The sequence below is a fragment of the Neophocaena asiaeorientalis genome, unplaced genomic scaffold (genome assembly GCF_003031525.2).
Source record: "Neophocaena asiaeorientalis asiaeorientalis breed wild unplaced genomic scaffold, Neophocaena_asiaeorientalis_V1.1 scaffold228, whole genome shotgun sequence".
Lineage (NCBI taxonomy): Eukaryota > Metazoa > Chordata > Mammalia > Artiodactyla > Phocoenidae > Neophocaena > Neophocaena asiaeorientalis.
Window position 1 is genome coordinate 615,506 of NW_020173762.1, and position 21,249 is coordinate 636,754.

Below are 21,249 nucleotides of genomic sequence, written 5' to 3' on the forward strand. Positions count from 1 at the left end.
GGACACACACTTTTGAGGGCATTAGTCCACTGTGGGCCCCTATCCCTGGCAAAAGAATAAAGCTATTCCTTTCTACTTCACCCAAAACTTAGTCTCCGAAGTTCAACTTGGTGCCCGTGCACTGAGGTCAGGTTTTGGCAACACTGCCACCTTGGGGCATCCCTTTCCTTCTTTTATCTGCTCAAATTGACCTATGAAATTGACCTCAGATTGACCTCAGAGCTATGAAACCTCTCTGAGCACCCCATTCAAAAACCAGCCTGAATACTTCTCTCCATTGATAAAGTATAAATTGACTGAGGCCAGGGACATGTTTTGCCTTATTTCCCACAGTATTTTGTGGGAGTGGGGTAATCTGAAATTTTAAAAGGGTGGACAGGGAAAGCCTCTTTGAGAAGGTTACACTGGAACAAAGACTTGAAGGAGATGAGAAAGCTAACCTTGTGGCTATCTGGGGGGGTGAAGGGTAGGAGAATGGAAACTTTAAGTCTAACCTGAGCAAGCCTGATGCGTTTGTGGAAAGGCAAGGAAGCCAAGTGAGCAAGGGGAAGAGTAGTAGGAGAGTAGGTCAAGAGTTGCTAAAGGGGTCAGGATTTGGGACTTTGCTTTTATTGAGATAAGAAGTTATTCAGGTTGGATCAAAGGTGTGAAGTACTTGATCTGCATTTTAAAGGGATTACAGTATGGCTTTTTGAGAATAAATCAGAAGACAGACTCACATTTTAAGAGTATCCCTCTGGCAATTACGCTGAGAATAAATTTAAGAAGGACAAGAAATAAAGCAAGGAGACCAATTAAAGGGCTGTAACAAAACAGCAGAGGAGGGCTTCCCTGGTGGCACAGTGGTTGAGAGTCCGCCTGCTGATGCAGGGGACACGGGTTCGTGCCCCGGTCCGGGAAGATCCCACATGCAGCCGAGCGGCTGGGCCTGAGAGCCCTGGCCGCTGAGCCTGCGCGTCCGGAGCCTGTGCTCTGCAACGGGAGAGGCCACAACAGCGAGAGGCCCGCGTACCGCAAAAAAAAAAAACAAAACAGCAGAGGAGAGAGGATAAGGGCTGGAATCCAGGTGGTAGCAATGAAGATACTAAATCTGGCAGGATATGCTCATGAGATTGGGTGTGCAGTGTGAGTGAAAAGAAACAAATCAAAGATGGTGTATGGTTTAGGCCTGGAGCACCTGGAAGAACAGAGTAACCATTTACTAAGAAGGAAAGGACAGATGGGAAAACACCAAAAGTGTAGTTCTAGGATTGTGACCCTTATTAGAAATCTAGGTGGATATATCAAGTTAACTGTTGAATCTAGGAGTCTGGAGTTAAGAAATGGAGATAGAAGTCTGGGAATCATGAGATGATGTTTACAGCCATATGGACATATGAGATCAACTACAGAGAAAGAATGGATAGTGCCTAGACTACATCTAGGATTACGCTCCAGGCCAGAGCAACAAGAGGCTGTGGAGATGAGGAACGAGTAAAGGAAGCTAAAAAGGAGGGAAGCTGCTGCTGGGGAAGCTGCTGAGGAAGGAAAGAAGCAAGAGAGGATGGTGTACCCAAAGCAAAGTGAAGAAAATCTTCCAAGAATGTGCTTGATACAAATTCTCCACAGGTTACCTTACTAAATTCATCCTACTCATCCTTCCCAGAAAGTCACTTTTTTGATAAGCCCTCTCTGACCAGTCCTGCCTTAGATAGACAATCCCCCACTGTGTCCCTAAATCACAGTGTGGGCCTCAATTATAAGACTTATCACATTGGGCTTCCCTGGTGGCGCAGTGGTTGAGAGTCCGCCTGCTGATGCAGGGGACGCGGGTTTGTGCCCCGGTCCGGGAAGATCCCACATGCTGCAAGGTGGCTGGGCCCGTGAGCCATGGCCGCTGGGCCGGCGTGTCCAGAGCCTGTGCTCCGCAACGGGAGAGGCCCGCATACCACAAAAAAAAAAAAAAAAAAAAGACATCGCATTTATGACTGCAGCTTCACTTCTCTGCCCTTTCTTTCCCCTTAGAAATGCAAGTTCCATGAGGGCCAGAAGCTTCACCAGAATGCTGGAATCTAGTGATATCTCTGGCAAATCAGGAGGAAGTTACATTTATTGACAGCCTACAGTGTAGCAGGCAACATGTCAATACCTTTACTCAGGTGTTTGAAAATTGTTAGAAAAAAAAATGAAGGAAGTACTGAATGAATAGCAGAGGTAACACAGATGACAGAAAAGGCAACTCAGTACACAGGTAGAACCCTGGAGTGAAGACCCATGCATTAGGGCACCACAGCTTAATAGCAATAGCAACAAGACTACTCAGGTAACTCTTCTTGCTCTCATCAAGCAAAATTCTCGAATATAATTTTGTTTCCTTTATGGATTTTCCTGTGGAGTTAGGAAGTGATAACTAGCAAGCACAAATATCTGTTCTAACTGGCTGTTGCATATCTCACTGTGCATGAATAAATTAGCATACATTTTTAGACATTAGTCTAATGTAAATTTGGTTGGTTTGTTTCCTTTTGGACTTCCACGGATGATCATTCTGCTTGTTTTTCGTTTTTCAAGTGCCAAAATCAGGTTGTGTGATCAAGATGGGAATGACCCAGGCAATTGCAAGAGATTGTGATACAAGAAACCCAGGGCATGCTTACTGTATGACTGACTGTCAAAGGAAAATATTGATTTCCATCTATTTTTATCTCTTGTTGATACACAGTAATGGTCACAGTCAAGATTCTTGTGTGGACTGGGTAGAGATTGTTATGCAATGAACTGAGCAAAAAATTATTTTTTGTGGTTGCTTGAAATATGATCCATTTTTCTGTTTGAATTTATTCCCTAAACTGAAAAGACAGAATCCTAGAGCCATACGAATACATTCCAGGTTTAAACTTAACATTTGTTAGTGTAGCCAATCTTACTAAGCTTGATCAATGCGTGAAGCTCTGACAAATTATGGTTTGTAGTCCTTTAAAGATCAAACTTGACTGTGTTGACACAGCTAAGGTAATTTATTCCTAAGGTCCTGAGTGGGCTTGGATTTGGTCTCCCTCTAAGATACCTGCATCATCTCTAAGTTCAACAGAGTCAAAGACAATTTTGGATGAAATTATTGGATAAATGGTATCAGGTGGATAAAACCTTTGCCATGGTTTTCATGTTTTAAAATGTATTGGACAGTGATACTTTCTCTATTTTTATTGACATCAGGAAGATGAGAATTCACAAGTATATAATTTCTTGTTAGTAACCCATCTATCAATTTCTATAACCAAGCTAATAATCCCTTTGTATTTTTATGTCCTAAGTATATCCGAAATCTAAATCCTCTTCCTGCCTTCCAAGACAACCAGTCACCTGGCAAGAGACTGATGCAGCCAAGTTAGCCACGTTTCTGATTTTGGAAACAACCTATCACCTAGATTTTTCCTTAGAATAGTGTCTTCTTGAATGGACAGAATGATTACATTATGTTAGAATTTGCCAGGCTCTATGTATTACAAATGCTTTGTGTACTGTGTTTAACAGCTATTTCCCCAAGACTCATTTTGAGAGTATTTAATCCCACGCACGGTTCCTTAGTCTTCAGCCTACCAGATCCCAGCTTTCTAACCCTATCACACTGGCCTTTGGTGCTGGGGTCCTACCTTGCCCTGTTCATGAAGATATGGTTTGATATTTACTCACACAAAATAAAAGCAGGGAAGAACACGGGAAGTTTTCTTAGCAAAATTTTATTTTATAAGCAAATTTCAATTTTATGAACTATATTGATAATAGAAAAAAAAAGGGTTCTTTGACTCATCAATAGGATATGGGTTGAACAACAGAGAGTTCTTGAATAGAATTACTGTGAAGGTAGAAACACACTCAAGTTGGACATGGAGTTAGGACTTTTTACAGTTAATGTCTTAACTGTATGCTAAGCCATTTTTATTTTATGGTATGTATCTTACCTTAACTTCCACATGTGCCATCAGTACTGCAAAATTGGTTAGGTGGTTACAAGAGCATGTAGTATGTGTCTTATTTGTTGTCAGGAGCCGACAGCCTTGGGTTGACCAATAACCTGTCATTGTGCGCTTGGAATAGCTCCAAAATGAACAGTTAGGATTGAAGTTTTCCTCAGACTGCTACAGGAAAAAAACATCAACAAAGCCAATAACTACTTTTGGATCATGTAAGTTAGGTAGGCATTTTTTTTACATCTAACACAACTTCACACTATGTTTCAATTTTTGTGGAGAGGTCTACTAGAGTTTTCATATTAAGTGGGGCTTATCAATTCTAAGCAAAATTGAATATATGTTATTTATTCCCCCTGATTAGAGGTGAATTCATTTTTCAAAAGTAATATTGAAGGAATACTAGTATCATTGTCTCAGAATCACATCAATTAATTTACACTGCAAAGCAAAGAATTGCTCTATACAATGAACTTCAGATAGCATGGTTTTAAAAAATCTTTGTCCAATTTACAATACAATCCTTGCATATACATAAAAATATATCTACACACAAAGACATAACTACTTGTAACATCAGTTGAGCTATGCTGAGTTCCACTGAACATACTGCTAGCTCTTTTTAATTATAGAGAAGCATTTATAAATCCATCTATGAATGTTGTTACCTTAAATATATACATATACAAGAATTATTCTCCTCCCTCATTTTGGAAAAAAAATCACTAATCAGTTTATAGACAATGAATTGCTCTATGTCAAAAAATAGGGAAAAAGAAAAAGGAAATTAAGACACTTCATGCTCTTGTTATAACAAATATAGATAATGTGAACAAAAAACTTCACATGCCATTTTTTTTACCTTGATGTGTTTAACAGTGAACACCACAGGATCAGCCAAATAAACCTTATTACTGAATTCTTTGTTTATTGCTGCTGTAATAACTGGGGAATTGACGATAACAGAATGATTGGTGGACATAGCCTCTGTTCCCAACTTCATGCTGGCATTCTCCGTGGACAAATAAGGACCCAAGTTGTTATACAGGACAAAGGCCACTCTGATCTCTCCTAAAATAAGTACATATAAATTGGGAAGAAACTGATTAGCTTGTACTTCCCACTTAAATTAGAGAGTTCTAATTAGATTGTAATCAAATCTGTATAATATATATATTCACAACAAAATTCAAATATTCATTTCAACCAAAGTGCCAAGTCATTAATGAGGAAAGTCAAATGATACTGAAACAACTATGTATCAGTATTTTAAAAAAATATGAACCTCAATCCCTAACTTATTCCATACTCAGAACTTAACTCAAGATGGATCACAAGTCCTAAATATAGAAATCAGAACCAGAGAGCCTCTGGAACAAAATATAGGATACCTTTGTGATCTTGGGAAGGCAAAGATGCCTTGGATAGGACTCAAAAAACACTAACCATAAAATAAAAAATGGTAAACTAAACTTTATCAAAATTGAAACTTTGTGCCTATCAAAATACAGCATTAAGAAAATGAATAGGCAAGCCACAAACTAGGAAATATATATACACATATGACTCAAATATATAAAGCATTTCTGCTACTCAACAGTAAAATTATAAATAACATACTAAAATGGAAAAAGACATAAAAACACACTTTAAAAATAGATATATAAAAAGCTAAATGGGACTTCCCTGGTGGCACATTGGTTAAGAATCTGCCTGCCAATGCAGGGGACATGGGTTCGAGCCCTGGTCTGGGAAGATCCCACATGCTGTGGAGCAACTAAGCCTGTGCGCCACAACTACTGAGCCCGTGTGCCACAACTACTGAAGCCTGCACGCCTAGAGCCCATGCTCTGCAACAAGAGAAGCCACTGCAATGAGAAGCCCGCATGCTGCAATGAAGAGTAGTCCCTGCTAGCCACAACTAGAGAAAGCCCATGTGCAGCAACAAAGACCCCACACAGCCAAAAATAAGGATATAAATAAATAAATTTTTAAAAAAGCTAATAGACACATAAAAATTAACATCATTAGTAATTAGGGAAATAAAAATTAAAATCATATTGAGATACCATTTCATACCCACTAGGATCTCTGAAATCCACACTATAAAATACTAGCCACACTAATGTTAGTAAAAATGTGGAACAAATGAAATTCTGCATACTACTAGTGAGAGTGTAATATGGTTCAACTACTTGGAAAAATGTTTGGCAATTTCTTACAAAGTTAAACATATATCTACCCTTCCTAGATACATGAAAATATATATCCACAAAGAAAAAATGTTGTATAAGAATGTTTATAACATCCTTATCCAAAACAGCTCCAAACTAGAAACAACTCAAAAATCTATCAATAGGAGAGTAAATAAATTATGCCTTATTAAAATAATAGAGTTACTATGCATCAATAAAGAACAAACTAATGATAGATGGAGCATCATGACTGAATCACAAAAATATTATACTGAGATAAAGAATACAGACAGAAAGAGTACATACTGTATGATTCCAGTTACATGAAGTCTAAGAACAGGTAAAATTTGTCTTTAGAAATAGTAATGAGAAGAAAGTAGTTCATCAGGTGGGGAGATGGGGTGAGAAGAGTGAAAAGAGGTATCAGGACATTTTCTGGGTAATACATGAGATTTTCATCTTAGTTTGTGTGGTGTCACAGAAGAATGTACAACTATCACATTCATCAAGCTAAACACAAGATATGTGCATTTTATTTTATGCAAATTACAACCAAAACAAAACAAAGATTCAAAATCTTTACCTGTGGTTGCCGAGGGGGAGATGGTGTGAGGGAGGGATGGATTGGGAGTTTGGGATTAGCAGATGCAAACTATTATATATAGAATGGGTAAACAAGGTCCTACTGTAGAGCCCAGGGACCTATATTCAATATCCTGTGATAAACCATAATGGAAAAGAATATAAAAAGAATGTATATTATGCATAACTGAATCACTTTGCTGTACAGCAGAAATTAACACAGTATTGTAAATCAACTATACTTCAATAAAATAAAATTTTAAAAAATCTTTGTCTTAAACTTCAATTATCATGCTCTTTTAAGATCACTATCTCCGTACCTCCTTCTACCTTATTTTTTTTTCCCTTATGGCGATCTTTTACAAGTAATCCTCTGTAAAGTTAACCTTCTTTTAGGATGTTTTTAAAATTTTGTGTCATTTCCTTTCTTAAAATAAGTCAAGCCCTATGTTTTACTTCCAGTATAAATTCATTTTGGTGGATCCCCAAGAGACAGGAACTGCACTGACCACTGTGGTAACTAAGACGAGGAAGCCCCAGTCCTTATCCCTGAATCTTAGAGTCAAGTGGGAATAAAGACAATAAATTTTTTTTCCTCCATTTTTTTGAGGAGGAAGGGAGCTGTCTTGCTCTTACTCTCATGGAGATCATCTCCTAGAGAAAGAGTCAGACAATAAGCAGGCAACTTAAAAATAATAATAATAAATAATAATATAGTTTCATATAATGGTAAGTAAAAATGCTATGAAGAAGCGCTGGCAGAAAATGGCTAATGGGAAAATAGTGATTGGGAAAGAGTAGTCCACCTTCGAGGAGATAGGAAAAGCTTTCCTGAAGGGTTAAGATTTATAATGAGCAGTGAATGACAGAGAAGTTTCTATAAAAAGAAATATAAAATATGCATTCCAGAAGCAAGAAAATGCAAACATCTGATGAAGGAACACTCTTGGTGTGTTTGAGGAATAGAATCAAGACTGAATTAGGGAACCCTGTGCACTGTAGATAAAAATATAATTGATATAGCCACTATGGAAAATAGTATGGAGAGTCCTCAAAAAATTAAAAATAGAACTGCCATATGATCAGCAATTCTACTACTGCATATTTATCTGAAGCAAACAGAAACACTGACTTGAAAAAACCTATGCACCCTCATTTTCATTGCAGAACTATTTATAATAGCCAAGACATGTAAACAACCCAAATGCCTACTGATGGATGAATGGATAAAGAAAATGTTATATATATAATTATACATAGAAATATAAAATGGGGAATGGAATATTATTCAGCCAAAAAAGGGAAATTTTGCCATTTGCTATAACCTGGATGGACCTTGAGGGCATTATGCTAAGTGAAATAAGTCAGATAAAGATAAATATCTCACTTACATGTGGAATCTTACAAACAAACAAAAAAATAAAGAAAACAGACTGCTAGTTGCTAGAGGTGAGGAGTGGGAGTAGGCAAAATGGGTGAAGAAGGTAAAATGTAAAAACTTCCATTTATAAAATAAACAAGTCATGGGGATGTAATGTGTGGCATGGTGACTACAGTTAATATTGGGTTGGTCAAAAAGTTCGTTTGGGGTTTTCTATAACATCTTACGGAAAAACTCGAACGAACTTTTTGGCCAACCCAATAATACTGTGTTGTCTATTATGAAAGTTGATATAAGAGTACATCTTAGGGCTTCCCTGGTGGCGCAGTGGTTGAGAGTCCGCCTGCCGATGCAAGGGACACGGGTTCGTGTCCCGGTCCGGGAAGATCCCACATGCCGCGGAGCGGCTGGGCCCGTGAGCCATGGTCGCTGAGCCTGCGCGTCCGGAGCCTGTGCTCCGCAGCGGGAGAGGCCACAACAGTGAGAGGCCCACGTACCGCAAAAAAAACCAACAAAACAGACGTGAGGTGGAGCAGCTGAGACAGGAATGAAGTGGGCTGGGGAGCATGTGGTAGGCCTGTTAAGTCACTTGATTTCATTCTAAGCATAACTGGAGGTGAACTGGTCAGACTCATGTTTCAGGAAGAACACGTTGTCAACAGGACATACTGTTGCGGGGCAAGAGTCAAAGAAGGGAAACCAGTCAGGAAGCTAATGCAGGAATCTGATTTCGTGTTATAGAAAATCTTATTGCACACTCATGTGTATAAAATTGATGACTAATAAGGACCTGATGTATAAAAAAATAAATTAAATAAAATTCAAATTTTTAAATAAATAAATAAAAGTTAAAAAAAAGGAAAATCTTACTGCTGCCTCAAAATTCACAGTCAATTTAGCAACATAGTACTATTTATAAATTCAGTCTTATAAGATTTCCAACACTTATACAGAATTTTGTTCTGCTGGTAACAAACATAATTTGTTTTTCTTGATATTATTTAACAGTCTCTTCTTTTTTCAAAACTATTTACCTTGTAATATGAAAAATCAGCTTTCAGTTGGTTGCTACAACCTGAAGTCATCTTCCTATCACCTAGCAGGTTAAAGGATCTCACTTCCTTAGCAAAAAATATGTTTAAAAAGTTTTAGGGACTTCCCTAAAGTGGCACGGTGGTTAAGAATCTGCCTGCCAATGCAGGGGAAAAGGGTTCGAGCCGTCTGGGAAGTTCCCACATGCTGTGGAACAACTAAGCCCGTGAGCCACAACTACTGAGCCTGCAAGCCACGACTACTGAAGCCTGCACGCCTAGAACCTGTGCTCCGCAACAAGAGAAGCCACTGCGATGAGAAGCCCGTGCACCACAATGAAGAGTAGCCCCCCTTCACTGCAACTAGAAAAAGCCCGCATGTGGAAATGAAGTCCCAGTGCAGTCAAAATATAAAGAAAATTTTTAAAAAATTAATATTAGTGAGGCTTCAGACATACTTTCTCTGTGGGATTATTTATTTACTTAATTTTAATTATATTCAATGAATAAAACCTAGTACTAAATCAATTGATATCTACCAGTTCCATTCCCCAAAAGCATCTCCTTACATTTATATTTTTTATATGCTTTGCAAAGGAAAAGCATAGAAACACCCTCAAAAAGAAGTTAATAAAGAAAAAACACATATAATTTTAAAATTACAAGTAAAATTTCCATTTGAAATTTTAGAAACAAAATCTGTCAACTTGGTGAGAGTTACTCCTTTTAAGGAAAAAATTCAGAACATCTGGATTTTGCTGTTTATTAATTTCCCTTACATTCAAGTTTCTGATAGTTTTCTACAACTGAAAATTAACAACAATTTCCAAATCTAATTGAGAATTTTGTAGAGCAAATATCATTGCAATATTGTTGGTGCAGGAGCTAAGAAAGAGGAGGAAGAGGAGGTGAAGAAAGAGAACAGTGTAGTGAGAGGAGAGGAGAGCTTTTAGATAGCAGATCTAAAATTTGAAGCCAAGATGCAATGAATTAATGACAAGTTCAATTCCATCAAGCTTAATAAATAAATTCTAACCTACCATTTCGGCCATTTTGTTTTAGAGTATTTGCAGAGAGCTGGATAGTGCTTCCATGACCCATGTTTTCTGGAAACTTTAGGTCTTCTAAGTTTCCTTCAGTGCTCAGCCTTGCAACCTCCAATTCTATTAATGGCAAAGACATATCAGTGGTCGTTGAGAAACATGACAAATTTAAGATAATCTAATTATTGAAATATTTCTGAAATCAAAACACTGGAATTAATGTTCTGTCTGCCATACTTTATAGTACTTCAGTCTTCTATTTAGAAGTTTTTTTAGTGTTTTAATTTTTTTCAAAATAAAGCAAATAAAAGCTATTAAAATCAGGTAGATAAGAATACAAGGATATCAATTATAAAGTCTAGACTTTAAAACTCAAGCTCAAATCCTTACAATTTGTCATTGACTGTAAGTTTACTTTCAAAATGTTATCTTTATTTTATGAATTAAGTGAAAATCCTTTTATAATCTAGAGCTGTACTATTATGTCAATATTGACTTATCTTTAAATGTAATAAGTTTGAAATAGCTTTATCAAATGTTCTGAAATAAAACTGTCAGCTACATCCTTAGACACATTAAAAATAGATTTATACTCTTTATGAGCCAATAAGACAATTATCAAAACTTGTTTTATCACCTTCATGTAAATGACTGGCTTCTTTACAGTTTATAATTCAGAGACATTCTTATTATAACTGAAGTGATCCATAAGGATAAAATTTTAAATACTACTGTACATACATAGATACACACATACATAAAAACTGAAAAAAAAATACACGGACCTCATTGTAAGTGATCTCAGGCTAATATATTCAATATTGGAATGTCCTTAGGAGGATACATACATGATTATGAGGATACTTCTAAGCTAATGATAGGTGATACCCTCCTAATTATAGAAAAAGGATAACTTATCTCCACTGAAATAAAGTATCACTCATGATATCTGGTCCGCTATCGATGATACATTTTCTTTTCTCTCTTCTGCTGAACAAGATGATAGCTTTTTCTTGTCCCTCTCTGGCCCTTCTGTAGAACAAAGGCCACTTACGAATATTGTCTGTGTTCTCCCTGACGATGTCAGTCTTCAAAAGGTTATCAGCCAGCACAAAAGCACTTTCCTCCACAGTGTCAAGCAACATGGTGGCTGCACGTAGTTGATCACTTGTAGTCAGGTCTCTCCAGGCATTCAAGGCTTGTGGCTGGAGGAGGTTGTTAACTGTCTCGACCATTGCCTACGAAAAGGATGAACAGAATGACTGAGGTCTCTAGTGAACCCACAGGGCTGTCAGAAATCCAGGCATACATGTTGCCCAGCAAGTAAGGATCAGTGATGTGCATGAGTTCAGTATTGTCCCAGCCTCCCCTGTGACATGCTGTAGTGGAAGCATTCATTATTTTGCTCTGTAAGACCCTAGCTGAGATTTTGCAAGGCAACAGGAAAAGCTGCTTTTGTTCTGAAGGACAACAAATAGATCCATGGTTGCTTCTTAAAATCAATAGCAAAGGCTTCAATAAGACTATAATTACATAGTTAAATTATTTGGTTGGTGAACTGTTGGCAAGTAATTTAAACTAATACTTTTATCACATCACCACACAAAAAAAAGATTTTCTCTATACATCACCATAAAACTAGATGCTAAACATAACAGAAATCAAAAGGATGACTATAGACAGGACAATACAAGAATCTGTCGCCTATAGGTTGAAGGACTTTGAGCAAACCAATTTTTTTTCTTAGTCAGCTAGTAAAATGTCAGGATAGGGAAAATATCAAAGCATACATACTCCCAGGGGCTTTGGATGTGTTACATGTGGAGAGAAACCTTCGTGCTGTTTATTACTAGGAAGGGGAATAAACAGTTGGAACTTGGTACCTATGGCCCTCAGGTGTTTTTCCTTAAAAAAAAACAGCAGTAGGTACACTCACACATAGAGATAAGGCACCACGTTTCTCTTTGCTTCATCCAAAAGAATCATCTTTCTAGTTACAATTTATATATTTCCTGTGGTTAGCTCAATACTCCAGGTTACAAGAAAAGACAGTTCTTCCAATAAGGTCTTCTTAAGGTTTCACTCAAACATAGAGAATTGCAAAACAGAAAAATACAACACCGGCAGTTTGAAAGTGATCATCCTTGAACCTGTTGATTATCAAATATGCATCTAATCTGGAAATGAAGTTGAATAAACAGCCAACACAGGCAATTTCCAGGCAGCACATAGGTGTTTAGAAACAGGACTCACATTATTGACACTGTTGGCAGAGGGACAGGGAAAGACTGGAGAAATATCCATTACAGCTGCAGTGTTTTCTTCTGGCTGGTGTTTTCATAGTAACTAAGTAACAACTGTTAAAAATTCAGCTTCATAATGAAACACCTTGGCTGCCAATTAACACCAGCTTCAAAAACTAATTTGCCTTTTGATAAAAATTGTTTTTCTTGATATTTTTCCCAGCTATTTCAAGTTCTGGCCAAAAAATCATCATCACTGGACTTTTATGTAAAATAGTTCTACTTGCAACTTGAGTATTTTGCATCATTTAAAAAAAAACCTCTCGAGTTTAATGACTGGTTATTTTCACATAGTATGCTTAGCTCTGTCACTTGTTCTGGGTTTAAAGCATGACCTAGAAGCCAGACAAAAGCATTTCTGGATCACAACAATCTGATCTGCTTTTCAGGAAGTTTTCTATGGGGTGATGCCAACAGGATATGCCAAAAAAAGGAGGTGCCAGATAGAAATCAAACAAAAAGAAGTTTAGGTATTTTCTGACGCCAAACAGAGGACACTGACCTCTTGAGTGTAAGGAAATATTCTTTCTGGGATTAGATGATCCTCTGAATTCATTAGAAACGCTCTGAAAACCCCATATGAAACAGAAATTATGCCTGTGCTTTATGGAGCAGCCATTTTAACGTTAGTAAATAATCTTACATTGATTAATTTAAACCTTACCTCAGGGAAGAATTTTTGGGAATAATGCAATGTTTCTGTTCTGCTCTTTATTGCTTTTAATGTTTTAAATTATAAAAAGGCAAAAGGAGGAAAGAAAGAAAAGAAAAAAGAAAAAGAAGCAACTATGGTCAACTCTGGGAATGTTCTAAATAGAAAACTGTTTACAACAGACTGCTTTAGCTAAAATACTGTCTTTAAATTGACAGCAAATAAATCAAACACACCCCCATTATCTTAGTTTTGCAACTGAAAATGTATAAGGTGCAATATTTTTTCATAGTTATACATTTGTATACATTTCAACAACTGCATCTTCCCAAATAAAATATAGTCTTTAGAGAAGTTTTCTATTAAAGGCCGAAGGATTTCCAAGTTCATCGCAGAAACGACAGACTTAAAATATGGCCCTAAAACCTGGGTGGGTTAAGACACAAATCTAATATTTATTTATTCTTAAAACAGCACCTGTTATGATTGCCCAAGTATAACTGAAAGGAAATGTCAACACAAGAATTGAGAGAGAGAATTCTCTAGTGCTAAAATCAGTGTAGGATTTGGAACTACACCTGCTGAGTTTGTAACTGGACGCTGCCACTTTACTAGTTGTGTGCTGTTGGGCAAGTTACTTCACTTCTCTGTATTCACCTGTGAATTGGAGATGATAATATAATCATTTCATAAGGTTGCCTGGCTCATAATAAGTGTTTAGGTGCAATCTTTGCTTCCATTTGATATCGAAGTCCAGTGTGGGAAGAAAAGAGGTCTTCACTGAATAAAGCACAAGTCATACCCGATAATTGCAAAATATTCACACTGAAGTGAGATCTGGAAGGAATACCTCTTCTACAATGCAATCTTCATAAACAGACCTGTCACACAACTTTACTACTAAGGAACAGGAGGAACATGTGTATTAAATAGTTCATAATGTGTGTTCCAGAGGCTTGAACTAACTGACCCGTTTTCTGCTAGTGAGACAGCACAATTAAGTCAATCTTAATAGCTTTATAATTGATACAATCTGTGTAAGCTTTCCAAAGGTTGCTGATGTGTCCCTGTTACCAATTTAATGAAGGCCAATTAAATAGGCACAACTCTTCGATGGTAAAAGAATATATTTCGTTTTCCCTATATATTTTGCATGTATATATTTACCCATAAATAATGACATCTGGTAATTAAGTTTTCCATATTCTTTTTTCTTTTTTGGTCAAACTACTTATTTCCATTGCTTTCATTAGCTCAACAACATTTCTTTAAAAAACAGGTTAATTTTCATTGTATTTGGTTACAAAGAAATGAGCTTGACTACACTTAGAACCAAAGTTGAACAGGAAATATACAATGAATTTGATTAAAGTGAGGTGCTGTGGCATTACTTTAATGTCCAACAGCTCTCATTAATTTCTATTTTCTGCTATAATTTTTTTCTGACCTAAAATTTACATTCTAAAGTTGGACGGAAATAAGATTGGTTCTGAATATATCTTAAAAAAAATTATATTCTCACCACAATGCCTTGATCCAGATGGAAAAAACAAACAAACAAAAAACACCTAATGGTTTTGACATGTATAGACTGAAATAATCTAAATTTTGAGAAGTTAATTTAGTCAACAATACCTTTGCCAGAAGCTAAATGTTAATTCACTCCATTATCCTTTTTAAAACACTAGAAACTGAATAGGAGATGGACATTGGAAATGTACATTCTGGTTCTGCCACTAAATTTGTGTGCCTTTGAACAAATTGATGTTTTCTAACCAATCAACAACGTGTGAACTACAAAAGAAAATAAAACTCATCGTGTTTCAATTCGAGGGTGGTTAGGGGCATTCTACTATTAGATATTACTCTCCTCATTATACAGTTTATGGACTAGACTCTAAAGTCACTTTTTTTTTTAAGTCTTTATTGAATTTGTTACAATATTGCTTCTGTTTTATGTTTTGGTTTTTTGGCCAGGAGGCATGTGGGATCTTAGCTCCCTAGCCAAGGGATCGAACCTGCTCCCCCTGCGTTGGAAGGAGAAGTCTTAACCACTGGACCACCAGGGAAGCCCCTAAAGTCACTTTTGACTTTATAAAAATCAAATATAAATTAGGAAGTGTGAAAAGTCACTTAGATTCATACCAGGATCATGTACATAACATACCCTTCTGGACATATATTTGTATTACACAATATTATTGAACCTCTTAAGCAAATTCATTAGACTAATTTTACTCAGAGCATATAATTGTAGTATGTCTGTTAAAAGATGTTATAAACTGTATAATCACACTTTATATACTTCAAAAGGGAAGATGTACTTATTTGTTATAACTACTGTGAAAAATTTTGGAGAAAAACAGCTATATACCCTTCCAATAACAACTTTTGTCATTTTTCCAGGAGAATGTGCTTGTGAAATAGTCTAGGATTCCTTGGCAAGAATACATAAAAGGGAGCTTCGCTGGTGGTGCAGTGGTTGAGAGTCCGTCTGCTGATGCAGGGACACGGGTTCGTGCCCCTGTCCAGGAAGAGCCCACATGCCGCGGAGCAGCTGGGCCCGTGAGCCATGGCCGCTGAGCCTGCGCATCCGGAGCCTGTGCTCCGCAACGGGAGAGGCCACAACAGTGAGAGGCCCGCGTACCAAACAAAAAAAAAAAAAGAAAGAAAAAGAATACATAAAAGCGTCCATGGTTGAAGTAAGTCAGAAAGAGAAAAACAAACACCGTATACTAACACATATATATGGAATCTAAAAGAACCTAGGGGCAAGACAGGAATAAAGACGCAGATGTAGAGAATGGACTTGAGGACACAGGGAGGGGGAAGGGTAAGCTGGGACGAAGTGAGAGAGTGGCATGGACATATACACACTACCAAACGTAAAATAGATAGCTAGTGGGAAGCAGCCGCATAGCACCTAGAGGGGTAGGATAGGGAGAGCGGGAGGGAGGGAGACGCAAGAGGGAAGAGATATGGGGATATATGTATAGCTGATTCACTTTGTTATACAGCAGAAACTAACCACACCATTGTAAAGCAATTATACTCCAATAAAGATGTTAAAAAAAAAAAAAGGATCCATGGTGAAAAACATATCAATGGCACTTCTTACTGAGGTGAGCTGTAAATCTTAAACTAGGCAAGCAGAACCACCTGGGAAACTTAGTTACCCTTCTTCCTTTGCTTGAAACCACTAGAATAAAGATCCAAATAGAATGAATGTCTTGTGAAAAGATATACAACTATACCACCATGGTATTTTTCTGAAGACAAGCTTTTTGATCATGATCTCATTCAGGTTTTAACTCAGGTATCAACTGCTCAAAGAGGTCTTCCACTATCAGCATATCTAGGCAGAGTCTCCCACTCTTAAATCCAAGATCTGTTTTGTTTTCTTTGTATCATTATCTAAGATATGTCAGATATTTATTTACCTACAGGACTCTCTCAGTCAAGATCTCTCACTCAAGAAAAGGCAAGCTTCATGAGGGTGGTGACTGTGTCATCTGTAAGTGCCAAAAACTCTGCCTGGAACATAATAAGTGTTCAATAACTCTTTGCTGAATGACTGCCATCCAGTGAAGATTCACACAGGAGTTTTCTCCCTTTTCACAACAGCAGAAAACAAATCTCTGATTTTATAAGAGCAAAGATTATCTAAGCACAAATGAAAAAACCTATTAGCTAGCGAATGTTATCTGAATCATTATCATTTCAGAGACTCAATGTCACAACAGCCTCCGATTTTAGTACTTATTCACCTCTAACAGAATTATCCGTATTTGGGTCTGGCATTCTCACTAGCTTATGATGTCCTCAGGGGGTACATCATGTTCATTTGTATTTTTCCAGGGTAAATTTTAGTGCCTTGAGACATTTTGGGTATTCAATAAATGCCCATTAAACAAAAATAACCTACTTCTAATATCAAATCATGAATAAAATAGGGAAACTGAAAACATCTTCGTTTAGTTCTATAACTTTTTGTTGTGTCTCCCGAGAAGTCTTCTGAGTGCTCAGATATCAGCATGGTTTGGAAGGAAGGCAGGGTGAATTACAGGGAATTAAGGAGAAAAGCAGAAGCACAGGTTATTGTAGTGAATGCAGATCACTATGCATAATGACAATATATTCTACAAAAAGCTTTCCACAATGTTTTATTTATTTATTTTGGGTTTTTTTTTTTTTTTTTTTGGCTGAGCCATGTGGCCTGTGGGATCTTATTTCCCTGACCAGGGATTGAACCCACGCCCTCACAGTGAAAGCTCAGAGTCCTAACCACTGGACCACCAGGAAATGCCCCCAAATGTTTTAAAATTTACGAAAGCTCACTTTCAATGCAACTCAATGAGGTTTTATTAAATATGTATGATATGCAAAGAACTAGGGAAGTCACTGTTGCGTGAGGTTAGGAAAAATAAGGAAAACATGGAATCTGTTCTCAATTTGCCTATACTCCAAAGCAGAAGGTAAGCACGTCACATGGGACAAAAAGTAATGAATTCTTGCTGAGGAGGACCAAGAAAAGACCCCAGAGGTGTTTGGTTTTGAGTGGGACACTAAAAGATGAATAAACTTTCTTATCTATGATGAGGAAATTTGAAGCTAAGGAACATAACAAGCAAGCTGATGATTAAAAAAAAAAAGAAAAAAAAAAAAAGAAGGTACCAAGGCAAGCTATTGTTTGGTTTGAGGCGAGGAGCATGTATGGTGCTTGAAAAGATAGTTTAAGAGATGAGTACAGTGAGAGAAATGGTAAGTAGAAGTCAGGTTTTAGAAGATCTGCAGTATGATGGAAGTTTGGTTTTTATTGTGTAGAAAATGTACAGCCGTTAAAGATATTTAAGCAAAGGAATTATAAGCTTAGATCTTAAGTTCTTCAGTTCATTTATTATATTTTTAAGTTCTCTTGTGTTAAAATAAAGCAAAGATTTATATATATGCAGATTATCATCAGGCAGCCCATTAGAAAGTTAAGAGCAAATGTTTCCTACTAGTAGATAAATTTAAATTAATAAATTGCTGACATCCTTTTGAAAAAATGCCTAGCAATGAAATTTTATTTTACTCTTTACTTCCACATCTTTGTTTTTTGATGTGTTCTCCTGAATGCAATATTTCTTTATCAATATATACAGTAATCATGCTGAACACTGTTATTTTCTCACTATATTGTACATATGGTTATGTTTAAATATACTTCATGTATAAATTTCAGGATATATAGAGAAAGAGAAATAAGTCTTCAGGTCTTCTCTACTCTCATTTCTTGCTTTCTCACTATATATATATATATATGTATATATATGTATATATACATATATATATATAGAGAGAGAGTTTACATTGATTTATAATTAAAAAAATAAAAACAATTTTTCCTTCATTCTTCATTTTTGACTTCTTGATATAAAGTTTATTAGTTGAGAATAAAATAAAATAGAGTAAAAGTTTACAATCATTCCTGAATAATGCACATTGTACTCCAATTTATGTTTAGACATTGATTCGAATCGAAAATTTAAAGGTCAAATGTTAGAAGTCTTCAAAACAGTTTTAAACTTGCAGGTTTTTTATTAGAAGTCAAGATGAGTGACTGATAATTTACACATCTGATCAATAAACCTAAGGTTCCTTTTATAATCACTGTCATTTAATATTACTAAGCATATAAAAACCACTAATCTCTGAACTCCCTTTTACATTACAGTGAAGTGTTGGTATCTTCAAGTCTTAAATTAGATTGCATAACACAACTGACCTTAATATAGTAATAAGAACATTTAGTAGTAGAACAAGGTGAAACTAAAATTTCATAGAAATAACTCTGCCTCTTCAAGAAACCCCTTGTTATTTAAAAATGTATTATTTTTTAGCAAACTGTAATTGTATTATTTTTAAAATCTTATTTAGAGTTAAATGATTGAACGCTGTCAAATCTATGCTGTTTTATAGGAATTAAATGGAGCTATAAACTTGACTCAAACTTTCTGCTAACTCAACATTCATTCAACAAATATTAACTAAGTACCTTCAATTGGGATACTGCAAGAAGGACAGATATTCTCCCTTCCCTCAAAGTGGTAACAATATAGTGAGACCACTAAATAAAATACGACATGACAAGCATTATAACAGTGGAAACACGGGGTTCAAGCATTGTATTAGGCTCCATGAAGTAAAATTTCAAGCTTAAATACAACATTGACCAAACAGGCAAGGGGTAAACATGTGTTTATACATACAGAGGTGAAAGAGAACAGGCATCTCAGAGGAATTGAAAAAAAATTCCTTACAGTAGAGCAGAGTGCAAAGGGTTCAGTGACAAGATTAGTAAGTGAAGGCTAGTTTTCAAAGAGGCTTGCAAACCTTGTTAAGATATTTGCAATTCTTCCAAAAGGCACCAATAAGTCACTGAAAAATTTAAGGTAGGGGAGTGATATAAAATACAATGGTTAATATTTACTGAGTGTGTTCCAGACTGTCATCTAAATGCTTTTTATGCATCAGCTCCTTTAATTTTGAGAATAACCCAACAGGTAGAAGTAGTTATTATTCTCATCTTGTAGTGAGAAAATTGAGACTCAGACAAGTTTTTTTTTTTATCTTTCTGTCATCCTTATGCAGGGGCCATGCTAATCTTCTCTGTATCGTTCCAATTTTAGTATAATGTGCTGTCGAAGCGAGCATGAGACTCAGAGAAGTTAACTTGCTAAAGGCTAATTAGTTAACATAGGGCAGAACCAGGGTTCAAATCCATGCATTCTGGCTCTGGGAATGGAGAAAAATAGAGATTACAAAAATATTTAAAACAATTTGTTGATTAATTTACAGTTGGAAAGGGAAATGAAGTGAAATGCACAGAATTTGGGGGTAGGCAATGAGGTGGCACTCACTCAAAATGGGAATAAAGGAAAAGGAGCAAATTTTTGATTGTTAAAAGGTAGAGGATGTAAGTACATGTTGGGGGAAAGTGTGCAAAACACGATGAATTCAGGTTTGTTTATTTTGAATGCAAAGTACTTGAATTGAATTAATTTAAAAGGTCTAGAGAAGACTTGTAGGGGAGAAGAGTAACCTTCCACTACCCTCTTAGGTTTGGTGACAAGACCCAATAATTAAACTGACATAGAGTAACAGGAAAAAAGCACACAAATTTTATTTAATACAAGGGATACTTCATACGAAAAATAAAGACCTGACGAAGTAGTTAGGACTGAGAGTTGACCTGCTTTTTTAACCAGAGAATGATAAATTTGTGATGAAGTGTAAACATAAAGGAAAAGGGATTAAGCTACTAGGGGCACTAAATTGTGGGAAAGCGACTAGGAAATACATGGGGGAAACAAGTGGAAAATAAGGGTTATTTTCATTTTTGTACATTTTTTTGCTCAGATCCATTTTGGCATTGACTCCTTGACTCCCACTCTCTGGTGATAAGAATGTTCTTCTCTTCCTGGCACATGGAAATTTTACGATCTGCTTTTAGATAGAAAGGGGGGGGGATCAGAAAGCCCTTCTTCATCTGCTGTTTCTCAATTGCCTTCGGTTCAAAATAATCAATGTGCCAAAGTGACAGGTTTTGGGGTGGCATATTCTTAACCTCTTCAGTCTGCAGTTTACTAAGATATCTGCTCTTGGCATACAGGTATAGGCATCATAAATTCGGGAAGCTCATTGAAGCCACTGAGATGCCTGACATTACCCAGATAAACTGAGTAGAAGGAGAAGAACTGATGACCTAGAAACACTAATGATAAAGAAGAACATGTAGAAAGAATAGTCGACAACTGAGATGAAGAAAGAGTAAGTTGCCAGAAGAGTGTGGTATCGCAGAAGTCAAGGGAAGATTGTTTCCATCAATTTCAAAATGAACTCAATCATAAAAGTATCAAAAAAGTCCTTCTTGGGTTTCCCTGGTGGCGCAGTGGTTGAAAGTCCGCCTGCCGATGCAGGGGACATGGGTTCGTGCCCCGGTCTGGGAAGATCCCACATGCCGCGGAGCAGCTAGGCCCGTGAGCCATGGCCGCTGAGCCTGCGCATCCGGAGCCTGTGCTCCGCAACGGGAGAGGCCGCAACAGTGAGAGGCCCGCGTACCGCAAAAAA

The 21,249-nt window shown here is 36.8% G+C and overlaps 1 protein-coding gene and 1 pseudogene across 3 annotated transcripts in view; both read right to left on the reverse strand.

Annotated features, from left to right (window-relative positions):
• The window catches only part of ADGRL3 (adhesion G protein-coupled receptor L3), a 688,045-nt gene that overhangs the window by 113,859 nt on the left and 552,937 nt on the right, over window positions 1–21,249 (reverse strand). For all 3 annotated transcript variants that reach the window (XM_024751339.1, XM_024751340.1, XM_024751338.1), the window contains 4 exons: window positions 11,237–11,420; window positions 10,180–10,302; window positions 4,813–5,021; window positions 3,942–4,118 (listed from right to left, as the gene is read on the reverse strand). In XM_024751339.1, the coding sequence (XP_024607107.1) occupies window positions 3,942–4,118; window positions 4,813–5,021; window positions 10,180–10,302; window positions 11,237–11,420 (693 nt within the window). The remainder of the gene's footprint in view (window positions 1–3,941; window positions 4,119–4,812; window positions 5,022–10,179; window positions 10,303–11,236; window positions 11,421–21,249) is intronic.
• On the reverse strand, window positions 19,715–19,833 carry LOC112403729 (uncharacterized; annotated as a pseudogene).